Genomic DNA, 15666 nt, shown 5'->3' on the forward strand with positions numbered 1-15666 from the left:
TATTTGCCCTCAATCACTGTAGCTTTATACAGGGCTACAGATGGCACTGTCAGGCGTGACGTTCAAGGCTTTCCAAGATCTAGCCTGCCCACCTGTGTGCCCTAGCCGCCTGTCACTGCTCCCGTGAGCCCACTCACTGTCCCTTGCAGGAGATACCACCTCCCCCATCCCATCTCCCTGCCCTCTTCCACATCTTTGCAGCTCCCAGCCCCACGCCTTCCTCCCACGGCAGGCATGTGGTTGTTCCTCTTCGGTTTTCTCTTCCTGACCTTGTACATGGCTCTGAATTATCACCTTGCATTTCCCACACTGCCTAGTTCTCTTTGATGTGTGTTTCTGTCCCGGGTCCCCTCAGTGCCTGGCACGTAGCCCACACTTGGTTAAATGTCTGCATGGATTCCTGATGCCAGAGATTTCAAAAGAGAACTCTTTATCCTTTTTTTTTTTTCTTTTGTAGGATATCCGACACGAGGCCAGTGACTTCCCATGTAGAGTGGCCAAGCTTCCTAAAAACAAAAACCGAAACAGGTACAGAGATGTCAGTCCCTGTAAGTATTCACATCGCCATTGCCAGTCTCCCCGCTTCCACTGGGTGCGCGTGTGGCGGCGTCTTCTCAGCACAGGGCCTCTCCGGCAGGACCCCTCTGGGAGGACCCCTCCGGCAGGACCCCTGAGCCCTGGGCTGTGGTCGTAAAGCCATTAAAGTACAGCTTTATGACATGGTTGTTTCCTGTAATCAAAGCATCAGAGGCGTAGAGTAATGGTTTGTTCGTTTCTTCCATGATTGTAGAAGGAATAAGGTTTCATTTTCTGGAAAATTCAGCTAAGTTCAAAGCACTTTTTTTAGCTTTGACTATTTTTATGATGAATCATTTTTCCTCCCAGCTGAAGCAGAGTATAGTAGGCATAATATAACCTTTTCTGGATGACTCAGCAACAGTATTATTAGAGCCCAAGCAGTGTCTTGAACTGTGCCGGCACCCCACACAGCCACTGAAGAATGGGAGTGGTGTTTGCCCTCCACGAGAGACAGCTTCGTTCCTGGAGTCGTCCCCCCCACCCCCTCACCGCCATCATCATGCTTCCAGCTCTTTCTTGCCATTATCTCCCAGCATGCCTGCTGGCCTCTGACAGCCTCCTCTGCCTTCTGAGTAATTGGCTCTAAATCTGCTGATATTTCAAAAGTCAAGAACTAAAGGTTTTAGAATTTGTGTAAAGCAAGAAACACTGGAGCCGAGTAAAGGGCATGAACTTCGCCACCTCCTCTAGGCCACAGAGAACTTTCTGACTCCCCTCCAGGGATCTTAGAACCTGTCCATCAGAGATGGTTGTAACTGCCAGTGTCTCCCGTGGCAGTCCCTTCCATCTGCCAGCGACACAGAAGACACAGTCAGTCTTCCCTCGCCCAGGCGCTTCCCACACGCCTGCTAGGTCACACGACTCCCATGGGCGCTGGCGTCTGCTGCTCTCCGCGGGAGAGTCAGCAGTGCCTCCTGCCCTGAGCTGTGCAGCACCTGGTTCCAGGGAGGGGCACACAGCGGACCCAGGTTGGTCCTGGGCAGTCTGCCTCTGCGTGCTGCCTCGGTTCCCCACCCAGCGGTGTCTCAGCCTGCCGCTTCCAGCTGTGTGGCTTCGGGCAGATGAGTCTGTTCTCTGATCTCCAGTAAAGCAGGAGCCACACAGATCTCAGGATGGCGTGAAGATGAAATAAAATAAAACAAACCACTTAGCCCAGTGCCTGGCTCATAAACGTTCTCTGTGATTGAGACGATTGTTAACTAAAGGCGCACGCCAGGCGCATCTGAAGTCTAGTGCTTGTGCTCAAGTGCCATGTGATTGTGTCCCGACACTCGACACTCTTGATTCAGCACATCTAGGCTGTGGCATCTAGCATGTTTTATTTAAAAAAAAAAAAAAAAACTCCCCTTGGGTGATTCGGTTGTAAAGCCCCCACCAGCAGCTCTAAACTACAGAGAATAATCACTGTTGGCATCTTTCATGCAGAACCAAGAGACCCCCCCCCCCCACTGTCCTTGCGGTACACGAGGCAATAATGTCCTCTTAATATTTCTTTTCTACATTTTTCATTAATGCTCATCTAAATGGTTTTATGAGCCAGTTTTACAGATACAGAGGGGGAAAGAAAGGAATATTTAAAATATTCTTCCCAGGAAACAGCTCCCAAACCTTTTCACTCCCAGTCTCCCTCCTGTTTCTCTTGTTTTCCCCCCAACTCTGCAGTAGGACAGATAATTTGCTCTTAAGGTCAGGGGGGACATGAGAAGAATGATTCAAGGTAGAAAGTGATCTTTTGTCTGTCTTCCATTTGGCCAATGAAAAGCCCAGTGCTCAGAGGAGAAATTGTTTGTCCAAGGCCACCCAGTACTGTTGGAACCCATTCATATAAATCCCCAAGGGTTTATATGGTCTCATCATTTTTCTTTAAGATCTATCTCCATGACTTAAATATTACTCAAGTATTCCAGGTTGTATTAATCCTCTACGTTGAAACATTATTCCAAATGGTGACTGATTTTTAAAAACATTTCCTTGAAATCTTTTAGAACAGAAAGCCCCAAACTATGTGTCCCTATTAACTCTTCTTTCCACCTGGGCTACAGAAGAAAAAGCAGTGTTTCTGACAGCAGCCACCTGCCTTCATCATCCCCTGTGTTGTACCAGAAGTAAAAATTCCCACCTGTTCTTGTTAGCTGCATTCGCAGGATAAGGAAAGTGGCCTTCAGGAAACCGCTGCTTTTGTGACAAATCATGGTAAAAGGGGAAAAAAAAAAAGGAGCTATGCATTTTCAGTAACCTGGGCAGACCTTCCAAATGAGAATCTATTTTTGAAAACTTCTGCAAGTTACATTTAATGTATTTTGGGTGTTTTGGACTCTAGAGTTTATTTTTTCCAATTAATTATCTTTTAAGTCTTTGATATGACAGTTCCTGACCTTGAAATATTAAAATTCAGTTCTTTTCTTTTTTTTTTTTTTTTTTTTTTTAATTTGACAGACAGAGATCACAAGTAGGCAGAGAGGCAGGCAGAGAGAGAGAGGGAAGCAGGCTCCCTGCTGAGCAGAGAGCCCGATGTGGGACTCGATCCCAGGACCCTGAGATCATGACCTGAGCCGAAGGCAGCGGCTTAACCCACTGAGCCACCCAGGCGCCCTAGAATTCAGTTCTAATTGTTTTTGTTCATAGGTTAGAATCGTTTACGTATATTACACTCGAAACTTAAAACAACAACAACAACTTTATATAAAGGAATTCAGGTAACCTTTTCCACACAACCATATATTTAGGTCATTTTATCTTCAAACCATTAGACATAGATTAGGTGGAAATATCATAAATCCTACCAACTAGAGCTCTAGGGACTGGATGAAATTTTTGGTGGATCTTTTTCCCTTTTAAAGATTGAATCCCCTCTTTTTTACCTTGTGAAAGTTTTTATTAGGCATCCAAGAAAAGATCTCTTGGCACCGCTCCTCACAGCCTTCTGAGTTGTGGGGCAGTGGTAAGTGTAGGAAGATAGGACCTAAGAATAGATTGTCCAATTAGGACAGAACCCATGTTTTAGTGTCATTTGTCCCTGTTGCTATTTAACATTCAGTTTCAAACACTTCCAGAAACCTTTCTGAAAATACTAAGTCATCCCCTTATTGATGACTAATCTCAATTAAAAGCCAATGTATGATTAAAAGCGAGCCAGTGCAAATGCCCTTAATGCCACCGACTCACCTTTTTCGCTTTCCCCATTGGGTACATGACCTTTGCGGACGCTTTGGTCCTGCAGGACTAACGTCCAAGTTCTGGCTTGCCTTTCAGTTGACCATAGTCGGATTAAACTCCATCAGGAAGATAATGACTACATCAATGCCAGTTTGATCAAGATGGAAGAAGCCCAAAGGAGTTACATTCTTACCCAGGTAAATGGATTGTTCAAAATTTTTCTAATGGGTTTTTGCCTTACTTGATGTCAACTTGAGAATTGTACAGTACTGTCCTTTATACTTCAGATGAAACCTGCCGCCTCCTTTAGAAGGCCAGGTTGTACACAATCCAAAAAGGTGAGGAAGGAAAAATATCTTCCTTCAGAGACAGGGTTTGGTTGTAACATGTGATTTTTCCAGGAAGTATGCCACTGCTGGCCTTAGAGGAAACAGCCTGAATGAAATGCCAGAATTGCCTGTGGTCCGCTGACAGAGGCAGCAGGGCCGTGGCAAGAGGAGGGCCTGTAAGTGTTCACCTCAGGGCACTGAGGGCTGCTTACGGAAATCAAAGCAGTAGACCAGTAGTCTTCATCCGGGTGTCCTCTCAGAATTCCTCAGCATGGTCTTCATTCTTTGGCCCTGAAATAAAGCATCCTGAGATGATGTGGATACGCATGCAAAATCATTTAAAATTCCCATTGCCTTTTGGCATCTTTGTGGAAAAAAATCATAAAATGATTTACTACTACTTGACCTTGTGAAACACTTATTGGCATATGGCCCAAAGACCATGGGTCTCTGGGAAAGAGGATAGGGAAGTTTCTTTTTAATTTATTTTCTCAAGTCTTAGTCTGTTACCTGTAAGTTGCTCTAAGCACTTGACATTTCTTTCTTTTTAGTCATAGTTTTTGCTTTCTCATTCCATGTTTATCAGTGTTCTGTATGGCTTTGGGGTATAGGGTGATTTTGAACACGGTACTTAATACTGGGAGATCAAGGTGACAGGGAAGCCAGAGAGCGTATGAACAGAGGCTGCCTTGGGGCAGGGAGCTGATCAGCTTAACTACCATGGCCCTGCTTTACTGTCTCGTCTGGTCCTGTCCCAGTTCCTCTCTGTCTGTGAGGACTATCATCTCAGATGCCCCCCAGTGTATGGAACATCAGCCACGCCATGTTCAGCCCTGGGGCCATTGAGGAAATTCTTGATATATGTGTAGGGGGCAGGCCTTTTACCAGGCCTCAGCCTGTGGTCTTCAAGCACCTCTGGGTTTGTTGGGGTAGGGTGATAAGGAAGGAGATCCTGGTGGTAGCAGGCTGGCGGGAAGGGGTTAGGGGAAAGGCAGCTTCTTGGTAACTTCTCTTTTTAGAAGTTAAGTTTCTTTTTTTTTCTTTTTCTTTTTTTTTTCCCAAGGTTTCTTACTTCTTAATCTTAGCCATTTACCTTTGGTGTGATAGGAAGTCCAAAGCAAAGATGGATAGAGGTAGAAAGTCAAATGGAGCGCTAGGATATAGCCATGCAAACTGTCATACTACTGTCTTCCCCAGCTTCGTGCCCTAGCAATTACTTGCACATCTGAAAGTCTCTCTGTTTTTGTCAGGTGGTACCATGGGCATACCTAGCTGCCTGCATAGTCACCCTTTGCCCTGGCATTTATAAAAGGTATCAAAGTAGCCAGACCCCAGAGTTGTACGTCTAGACAGTAGGAGCGACACATTTTCCAGGCCACAAAAATGAAGAAAACCATGACCATTTTTAAAATTTTCAATGCTATTCATTATGCAAATAATACAAATCTGTGGTTTTGTTTTGTTTTTTAAGGTAGTGGTATGGAAATGTAGAGAATAATGTCCAAGATGCCCTCTGTCACTTCCGCAGTGAAGTGTTAGCTAAGTGCTGCTGTGGATCTTATATGATTTTTCATCCCTGAAAGCCATCCTAAGCTAGGGTTCTGGGGAGCAGGCACAGTGACAGGCTGGTAACTGGTGAGAGCCATAGCTGTGAGACCGGGTCCTTGGGCCCAAGCTGCAGACTGTAAGACCCAGGTGGCCAGCCAGGAGGCCCCGGGACCCCTGTCTTTTGGGAGCCATGTTTCTGTTAATTGGCTAGAAAGGGTGATGTATCTGACTTCTGTTGTCTGAGGCTCTATGTGGAGCTCAGATGTGTCTGGTTTAGGCAGCAGGAGGGAGCAGAGTTCAGGAAAGTGAGTGGGCATTGAGGGCTCATTTGGTCAGGGAAGGTGTGGAGGGACTTCAAGGGAACAGGTGCAAATAATCAGGAGAATTTGGGTGAGAAGAGGTGAGACCAGAAACCATTCTAGACATGGTGCTGGTTGGAGAAAGTGACACGCTCTGTCATGGAGGTGAGAGGTGATGTCCCTTCTGGGCAGTACTAAAACTTGACACAGCGGGAGGCATTCCTACTTTGGTATCCAGTAAACATCTGTGCCCATTGCTAAGTTGGCAGGTAGCCCACCATGTCCTGGTGCCCACGCTGGACCCCTTGGGCCACTTGGCTGATGATATGTGTCTATATCTCAGATGTTCGTTGGTCCAAGGATGAAGGCAGTCCATGGTCAGTCCCATCATTATTGATAGTAATAATAGCTAACGGTTTACTGGCTATTTACTGTCTTCCAGGTGCTGTGGTAAGGCCTTTACTGTAAGAATGTAGTTAACTTTCCTAACCCTCTGAATAAGGACTGTGATCAGTGGAGAGCAGTGGGTGGAGAAACGGAGGCATGGAGATGTAAAGTGACTTGTCCAAGGTCACATGGATGATAAGTGACTGGAGCTGAGACTCCAGCCCCTGGAAGTGTCGCTGACGATCGCTTCCCCCTACTGCTTCTTGCCTGTACCCCTAGCTTTGTTCCATATTCTGTCCGTGCTCCAGAGGGACCACAGTGGAGCCCCTCCACCCGTCAGCTCACACCAGAAAGTAGAATCAGCCTTTTCTGTCCTCTGTGGGTCAGCCCCAAACCAGCCCTGAGAGGCAGAAATAACCTTTCACCATGTGGCAGAAAATAGAATTGAGGTTACTGTCCGCTAGGCAGGGAGGGCAGTCCCTGTTCCAACTCCAGCCCCCGCTCTGCCGAAGGGCACTGTCCTCTGCTCAGCGCCGACGGTGTACTCACATTGGAGCACGTGCGATGTGTCTGAGCACATGTCTGTGTGTAAAATGGTATACACTTTGTGGATTGTGTATTTGCAGGGCCCTTTGCCTAACACGTGCGGTCACTTTTGGGAGATGGTGTGGGAGCAGAAAAGCAGGGGCGTTGTCATGCTCAACAGAGTAATGGAGAAAGGATCGGTAAGTCATGGATTTATCTGCTGTTTACCTCACCGTCCATATGTGTCCCACTCCGTGAAGTTGACATTTTTGTCTGAGTTTATTTCTTTACATTGCTTTTGTATTTCTTTTACGTTGTATCTGCTTTATTAGAAAAATTTAAAGAAGCATTACATAAATACATGTCTATTAGTCCGAAAAGTAAATGAATTAAAAAGAGGGGGAAAAGTCATTGCTCTGGACCTCTTCCACCCAGCCCCCCTGCCCCCATCAGTCGCTCTCTCCCCAGAGTGCGTGCGCGTGTTCTGTGGTCCTCTGCCAGGGGTTCTGGGGCTGCTACTGTTCCGTTACGGAGCTGTGTAAGCATAGCTTTATTCTGAAAAGGAAGTTTCTTCTGTATCCTCCTCCTCTCTGCTTTTCTGGCTGGACAAGTTTGCCTCCTGTTGACTGAGCTGTGGGAGCCGCCCCATTTGGGAAAGCTTCTGTCAAATACCCAGATGCCTGGCGCATGGATGCTGTCTGCCTGTGCGTTTACTGGAGGATTGATGCGGCATTTCTCCCAAGTTCTCTTCAACTCTAAAACATTGCCAGGGGTAGCATGTGTCCCGGATGTGCGTGATGGTCTGGGCAGCTCCATGCATCTGTCCCTGCAGTCGCCGCGGTAGCCTCTCGACTTGCTCTCCTCCGTGTGTCCTATCCCCGGTGTCCAGAATGGTCTTTCGAAACCAAGTGTCTCTACACTTCTTCTAGCCAAAAACCCTTGTGCAGCCCCCACTGGCTCCTGGGTTGTATGTAAATGTGGCTATAGGACCTCGTTAACCTATACCCCGAAGTCCCACCTTCATTTCCAAACTCCAGCCAGAACTTCTGTTACTGGTTTCTTGCCAGGTTCCCTGGCCTGACAGCAGAGTCCCCGCCTGGCCCCACCCCTCTGGTAGGTTCTCCAAGTGCTTCCCTGGATCAGCCACCGCTCGTGCTCCCCACACTTCCCCCCTCCAACTCTGCAGATTGCCTGCTGGAGGCCTGTCTCCCATGGTATACAGTGTGGTGTACGTGTGGCGGCCACGTAGCAAGTGGACACTACACCCCTGCTTCCCTGGCTCCTTCCCCCCTTTCCCGCCATGGCCAGCACACTCGGGCTCTCCAGCCTCAGAGGCGGAGGCCCTGGGATGGGCTCAGGAGTGTGGATACCAGGAGGAGCGAGCGGCCCAGGCACGGAGAACTGCATGTGCCCAGGGCCTTGCCAGGTGCTGGCACAGTGTGCTCGGGCTCAGCGGGGCTGCTGCTCTTCCTGCTGGCCCGGCCTTCTCGGTCCCAGGCTTGCCAGGAGAACACGCAGGCTCCAGAGAAGCTGCCCCTCCAAAGAAAGCACAGTCATGGCTTTAGAGGAAACAGATACAAGTGCAGAGAAGTAACACATCAAAGGAAACGTCAGTGGTCAAAGGGGAAGCACTCGCCGCCAGGCCCCTCCCCTCCCCCCCCACAAAGTGACAGCCTTAGTTACAGTAGATGGTCCTCTTAGGACAGCGCAAGTTTAAAATCATGGCTTTTGCCTCAGTCCCATTCTTAAAGCATCTGTTTGCTTGATGATAACAGATGGAGAGCATACTTGAGTGTTGGAAGAATGGAATAATGCTTCCGAGACATTTTTTTTTCAGTGAAAGTGGTTTTTAATGTTTTCTGCTTCAGTGGCTTGATTAGTAAAATGTGAAGTTATAAGTGCGAAGCCAGCTCTCACCCGTCACCACTCTTGTCAGCAATTTTGAATAAAGAAACAAACTTTAGGTTCCCATACCACACACTCTCCGCAAGGGAAGGTGACAAAGATAGGGTGGCCTGTGTATGTGTTCGGCCCTGATGAGCGTTTGGGGTCTTGGGGGCTCAGTGCTGCCCACAGGGGGGCCACTAGCATACCCACTCCTACATGTGGCCATCCAGAATGTCCCCAGACATTGTCCAGGGTCCCTGGGGTGCAAAATTGCTCCCCTTGAGAAGCACTATTCTCAATGGCATTGAGGGTTTGGGACTTTGAAATCGAGTTCGTTATTCAGAAATGACTGGATATGGTAGCATTTCCTTTTTATTTGTTTTTTACTGTATTTGAGTGAAACCTCTTTGCTGTTGGCCCAGTCTAGCCAGGGTGCTGTCCTGTAGCTGCCTGTTGGCCCCCAGGCCTGCCCTTGGCTTGTCTCCCATCCAAGGCTGACTGTAAACGGGCAGCTTTTCCCCTTGGCCACTTAAAAAAAAAAAAAAACCTGGCTGGTTGGTTTTCATGCAGTTGACTGTGACCGTGTGACAGTAGCCTCTGTTTTCCGTGGAACTGCTCTTCCTGCCCAGGGTCATTCAGCCATGCACATTGGCGTGGAAAGCAGCAGGTGGTTTGAGATTCTTAATGTTTCTTGGGAATCAACGATTTCAGTTTGTCATCAACATTTATCATCCCCATTAGAACTGACTGGGGAAAATTCTAAGAAGTCACCGTGTCTTTCTGCTCAGCTAATGTAGGTATGATCTCTGCATACAGCCCGCAGTCAGACCCGGCTTGCAGAGTGCTCCCATGCAATGCGTATTTGTTTTCTGGTTTCCTTCCTTCTCTGAATGGTATAGGATGTGCCCCTCTTATGTTTGGCAGACCTGCCTGTTACCCTTTTGGGCTTTTGTGCTTCCTGGAAAACAGTGGTACAGAAGATGATTATGTGTGTTAGACAGAGCTCATCCAAGTAGCCCAAGTTCTTGGGGGTCCAATTTAAAGAAGGAGTTGAGACATGTCCGTGAAGAGTGTATTTGGGTGCAAGGGCGGGGATTGTGTAGGCAGAGAAAAAGACAAACAAGGAGGTGTTTAACCAGAAATATCGCCTCTCTCTCTCTCTCCCAAAACCCCAACTAAAGGTGCAGTTTGACTTCAGTACTTTTGTGCACATGAGACTCTGGATTTTTGTGAAGATTGCCTGGCTGTTTGGGAAGGCCCCAAGGCCTCTCTGTCACATTCAGCTTCAGGCGGGAAGGGCAGCTGTGACAGACACCCACCATGTGGGTGCTGCCATTCACTGCTGACCCAGGATGTAGCACGATTTGAATCCCGGGGAAGGACGGCTTTCTAATAAAATACGTCTCTTCTCGGGGGGTGGGGGGGTCAGTTTAATAGAAGAGCAATAAGTCGTGCTCTTGAGCTTACTTTTGTGTTTTGTTTTATTTTGTGTGTTAAAAGTGTCTACAGGAAATGACAGCAAGCAGAGCACGGCATGTTGCTGTGGATGCCTGCGAGCTCTTAAAAATAAATACTGCTTGATTGACACCTAGCGCGCGCTAGCGTTGTGCGGTAGCGGAGTTCCTGAGTCTTTACCACATCACAGAGACTTACTGGGCTTTAGACTTGGTTTTGAAAGTGAGTGTTTGCTGTGTGGAGGTGAGCTGTAGAAGACCGGAAGGGAACTGCCCACGTAGACCTGAAACACTGGCCTCTTCTTTGAGATCCGCACTGTCCTGCGTTTCTGCTTCTCTGCTTGCGGTGTTGGGGGCTCGCTCCAGCACTTGGGGCGCCGAACCCACCAGGGCAGTCTCTCTGCCTCGGGGGTCTTCAGGAATTGCACGGGTCTGATGACTGGAAGTGTGGGAAGACGGGCATCCTTGAAGCGTCTTCCCCAGTCCCCCTTTCAGCTGCACCCCCCCTTTGGGTCCGCAGAGGACCTTGCCATGTCACTGCTGCTTCCATGAACCGCGTGGCAGAATTGCGCTAATGCTGGCGGGTTGGTCCTGTTCCAGGGGTTCATCTTTAGCAACTTCTCATTGGCGTTAGGGGGGGATGTGGGTGAAACTGCCTCAATCTTTCAAACAGGCCCAGTCCAGGCCCTGTTGGCCTTCTGTTTTGGGACCGTGACGTCTGATGCTGTGTCGGCATCCCAGTCTGTGGTTTCTCGGTTTGCTTCTTCTTTTTCTCTTGTTTTTTTAGGCAGTGCAGCTCCATTAGAGCAGGACTGGTGGGCCTTCCTGATTCTGTCTGCACTCTGCTCGGGAGCCTCCTGGTGCTCCCCTGCCCAGGTGACACTGCGGGTCCCGAGCCTGCCCCCGGAGTCGCCATGGCCTGGTCTTCCCTTGGCCCTGCTCCCTGTTCCTCTTGAGACTAACTTCTGGGCAGTCACTGCCTAGGAAATCCTAGGCACGCCTCTGTCAGGGGCCACTTTTTTTTTTTTTTAAGATTTTATTTGAGAGAGCACGAGGTGGGGGGTGGAGAGTGGAGGGAGAGGGAGAAACAGACTCCCCGCTGAGCCCGGGACCCTGGGATCATGACAGAGGCCTCTCCTTCCGTAGGGTTTTCTCTCCTCTCTTGCATGTAACTTCTGCTGGCCTGGAACCTTCGCCTCCTCTGAATTCCCACAGCACGTCCATAGTGTTTACTCCCGCTATGCCCCCTGGTCCCTGATCCGCACCACTGGTCTCTTCTGACTGGCAGAGGCTGGGCCTGGAGGGGCTCCCTCACCTTCCCTGGCATTTCAGGCGGCTCGTCCTGCAACTCAGAGGAGGTGCCGGGGGGCCAGTCCGCATTCAGGTGCAGTGGGCGTGGATTTGTACCATTTCCCAAAGAGCTGGCTACACACACTGATAATTTCATGTGGTAGAAATCATCGTGTCTTTGGGGTTCCCTCTGTCTAGGCACATTGTCCGACCCTCTGGCTTATAGACCTTGCAACTTAGCTCCCATCTGCCTGCTGTTTTGGTCCACAACATCACCATCACCAAACAGAAAGGTATAGTATAGAAACTTGACTCAAAGTACACCACTAAATTTGAGTCAAACTTTCTTTCTTAAAACTCTTAAGTGATGGGCACTTAGGTGGCTCAGTTGGTTGGACGACTGCCTTTGGCTCAGGTCATGATCCGGGAGTCACTGGATCGAGTCCCACATCGGGCTCCCAGACTCTGTGGGGAGTTTGCTTCTCCCTCTGACCTTCTCCCTTCTCATGTTCTGTCTCACTCTTGTTCTCTCTCAAATGAAAAAAATAAAAAATCTTTAAAAAAAAAACAAAATAAATCAACTCTTAAGTGAAACCAAATCTTTGGGAGTTTGCTGGCTTTGAAGAAAAGTTAATGAGCTATATTTAAATGAATAGTTTCTGGAATTATTAAACTAGAAAATCAAAAGGATTTTTTGGTACTGAGCCAAACCAGAATGAAAGGGTGTGATGGGGCAGCGGGTGACCCTAAGCCTTGGAGGAGCCCCTGTCCACGCCTTCTCTAAACATTCAGTTACAGCCCTCCAGCCTGCACAGGTGTCCCACAGTCTCCTCCAGACTTGGTTCCGTTCCCCCGGGTACGTGGTCTGCATTGGGCCAACAGCACCAATCCAGTTCTCGGTAGTCTTCAAAATGGCTACAGAAAGTAGTCTGTGAGAGACTAAAGCTGTGGCACAGTCCGGCTTCACCTCATAGGTGGCCTGGAAAGCCAGACCCCCGAAGCCTATCCTTGTGTAGAGAGAACCAGGGGGCAGCTGTGTTTGGAGGTCCAAGCCCTCTCTGCCCAGCCAGCCCTGGGTCTCCACTGCCCTCCCCCATCTCCCTCAGAGGCAGGCAGGTTATGCTGATGGTGACATCCAAGATCAGAAAACCCCAGTTTACCTTTGGGTTGTCCTGAAGCTCATGGAAGGAACTCTGTACCTCCCTTCGAGGGAAAACAGTCCATTGCTAATAGTAATTCATCATTTTCTCTCCTAGTTAAAATGTGCTCAGTACTGGCCACAAAAAGAAGAGAAAGAAATGATCTTTGAAGACACAAATTTGAAATTAACCTTGATCTCCGAAGATATTAAGTCCTATTACACAGTACGGCAGCTGGAATTGGAAAACCTTACAGTGAGTATGGCATGTATTCCCTCCTTCCCACGGCCGCTGCTTGAGATGTCTTTCCACCTGGGTGCTATTACCTAATGCCACTTTTTCTGAGTTTTGTACACTCTGACCGAGATGTGGTCTTAGCCCTGTGGGAAGCAGAGCTTACCTGCTTACCTACCAGGGGAGCTGGGGGTGGGGGTGGGGGTCCTCAGGCCCCTCCTCCAAGAGCTTTCTCCCTGAACTGTAACACTAGTTCATTGTAGTCTCTAGGGAAAAGGGAGTTTCTCAGCCAAAACTTCTCTCTGTTCCTGTCTTTGCAACTGCCGTGGGACTGACATGGTAGCCGTAGGTCACATAGCGGCCACTGCCTCTTTTCTTGTCCACAGTCTCTTCAGCTTGAAGCGAGGGAAGAAGGACCCTTCTGGGGCTGACTCCCAAGGTCATAGTCACTAGTGTACGTTTTCTAAGTGAGGTTTTGGGCTTATTTGTCTTGGGAGGAACGTCTAACACCAGCTGCTGGCTCTCCTTGGGAGGTGGTCTTGGAACAGATCAAGGCATAGGGCTAAGCAGCAGCACCACAGAAGGCCCTACCCACAGGGATTCTAAATAATTCTCCAGAAGCCATCACCCGGAAGACCCTGCACCAGGATGGGCAGCTCCTGGGAACAGCCTCGGCCGTGGCGGTCAGCCACTCCCTTCCAGCCACTCGTGGGGCTGGACTCCCAGCCCCGCCGTCTCAGACTGTCAGACATAGAGCCAGGGGCATCTCGCCTCACCATGGCTCAGTTTCCCCCTCTTCCAGATGGGGCTTTTTTTAAGGGCTCAGACGGCAAGAAGCACAGTTAAGTGTTAGAACAGCACCTCGCTCAGCCCCTGCCGGGGTCAGCACGTTCTGTGGGGTTGATGTGGTGGGGTTAGCCAGGGTGGTCCCCACCCAGATCGGAGGGATGGCGGGAGCAGTGCCAGCTTGGATGGGGGCTTGGCTGGGGGGCTGCCCGTGACTTCAGCTCACATGTTCGTGTTCAGCTGACTGCATTCCAGTCCCCTGCCTCCTGTTGTTGCATAACTGACTGGAGTGAGAGCTAGAACGGAGCGCGGGCTGCCATAAGCAGAGCGAAGTAAGTGGCGTGGCTTTTTGGGGAATGCAGCGACGCGGCTCCTGAGCATGACAGCCTGGGCCTGCCGCAGCCCCCCAAGCCTCGGGGACTCTGGTTTACGGAGGGCTTCGATGGAGCATTTTCAGGACTAACAGCAGCAGCGTGTTGGAATGTGCCTGGAGGATCATGTTGTAGACCGCTCTTTTTCATGCTTTTTTAAAATGCGCAAGCCCTGACATCAAGAGGGACTTCTGGTAAACCCTTGAGAAAATTTTTCCCGCTTGTTGAGGGAAATGGAATTCGGACGGAGCAGAAGGGGCTCGTGATGTCCGCTCAGTGGCACGCCTGCAGCAGCGCGGAGGTTTTGGTGTTGGGAGAGGCTGTTTGCTCTAACAGACCTTGTTCTTAAAAATTCTTTTCTCAGGCGTGAATCTGTTCAAGCACAGGTTTAAAGCAAATTCCTTGAGAAAGAGGTGGGCAGCTGTGAGGGAGGGTGCGAGCGGGAGCTACTCCACACCTTTTTAATGATTAAAGAAGGAACTTGCTGTTAGTATATTTTCTTCTTACTCCTTTTTTAAAATCTATTTTTAAGTGTTTTTCTTTCCCTGAAAAATAGAAAGGGCATCTCTCATTTTAAGCCATACAAGGTGACCTTTCTCGAGGGAGGAAAAAATGGCCTTACCTAGGGTGGTTCTAGAAATGACCCTCATGTCGCCTGCAGAGTCTTCCAGTTCTGCAGAAGGACCTCCGTGTGTCAGAGCTGGTGCAGGGTTCCGTATGAGCATTCTTTGCTGATGTTAGGTCGCTGGTGTTTATCGTAAACTCTTTCACAAGTTTTCATCACACCGGGCCCCGGGAGGCTGTTAGGACTGAAGCTGTAAGCTCTGGGAAGGTGAGGGCAGTGTCCTTACCTTATCCTGCCAGGGGCGGTGGCTGGCGTGGTAGGCATGTTGTGGACATTTTGCTAAGTGTGGGGAGGCATTGTTGGTCCACAGGCCTCTGGACTCTTCATAGGTTTAGAGGGAGGAGCAGGGCTGGAAATGGCACTGGAGGCCATTCTTCGTTCTGTTCCACTGGGAGCAGACGGGGCCAGGGGGAGAAACAGCTGGGGACACGTTTCAGGGCCTTCGTTTCAGAAGCACCTGCAGCGGGCTCTGAACAGGAGCTCCGGAGCTGACACTTCGATTTTTAACTCCTGCCTCCTCACTTCACGGAGGGTTGGCCTCCAAGACTCAGTATCTTGGTTGAGAAAATGGGAAAACAGGAATCCAGGCCTTGAAGGATTCAAGCGAGAATTCGCATCAGTGAACTGATGTGTGCCGCACTGGGACGCTGCGGGGCTGGCGGGGCGGGCGGTGTTGACGCTCTCCTCCTCAGCTGTGTGGTGACCAGAGCTGCCAGCTGCCAGATCTTGGAGCCTGGCCTGGTTACTTTTTTCCTCTAAAATGAGAGTCCTCTGAGACTTCCAGGTAGTCGTGTGAAGCCTTGCATTACCCAGAGCTGGAGCCACACATGCGGTGACGATTTTTTACTCTTCCATGGGAAACCCTACAGTGCTTTAGGACAGGGTTGCCGTTGGGTGACCATGCAGCATCATTGTGATTTGTGGGGTAGAGAGAAATCACTTGTAACCATGAAGACAGCAGAGGGGATGGGGCACTGGAGGAGAGATGTGGACGAGAACGTTCCATGCTAAAGGAAGGGAAGTCAAGGCGGGAGCAGCCTCCAGGTCCAGTGTCAGG

General features: G+C 49.4%; 1 protein-coding gene across 3 annotated transcripts in view; it reads left to right on the plus strand.

The window, feature by feature from the left end:
- The window catches only part of PTPN1 (protein tyrosine phosphatase non-receptor type 1), a 67020-nt gene that overhangs the window by 43858 nt on the left and 7496 nt on the right, over positions 1–15666 (plus strand). For 2 of the 3 annotated variants that reach the window (XM_082744906.1, XM_082744907.1), the window contains exons 2-5: positions 458–548; positions 3832–3932; positions 6925–7023; positions 12711–12848. In XM_082744906.1, coding sequence (XP_082601032.1) covers positions 458–548; positions 3832–3932; positions 6925–7023; positions 12711–12848 — 429 coding nt within the window. The remainder of the gene's footprint in view (positions 1–457; positions 549–3831; positions 3933–6924; positions 7024–12710; positions 12849–15666) is intronic. The other variant, XM_082744908.1, reaches the window with a different exon arrangement.

The sequence above is a fragment of the Mustela nivalis genome (assembly GCF_964662115.1).
Source record: "Mustela nivalis genome assembly, chromosome: 8".
Classification (NCBI taxonomy): domain Eukaryota; kingdom Metazoa; phylum Chordata; class Mammalia; order Carnivora; family Mustelidae; genus Mustela; species Mustela nivalis.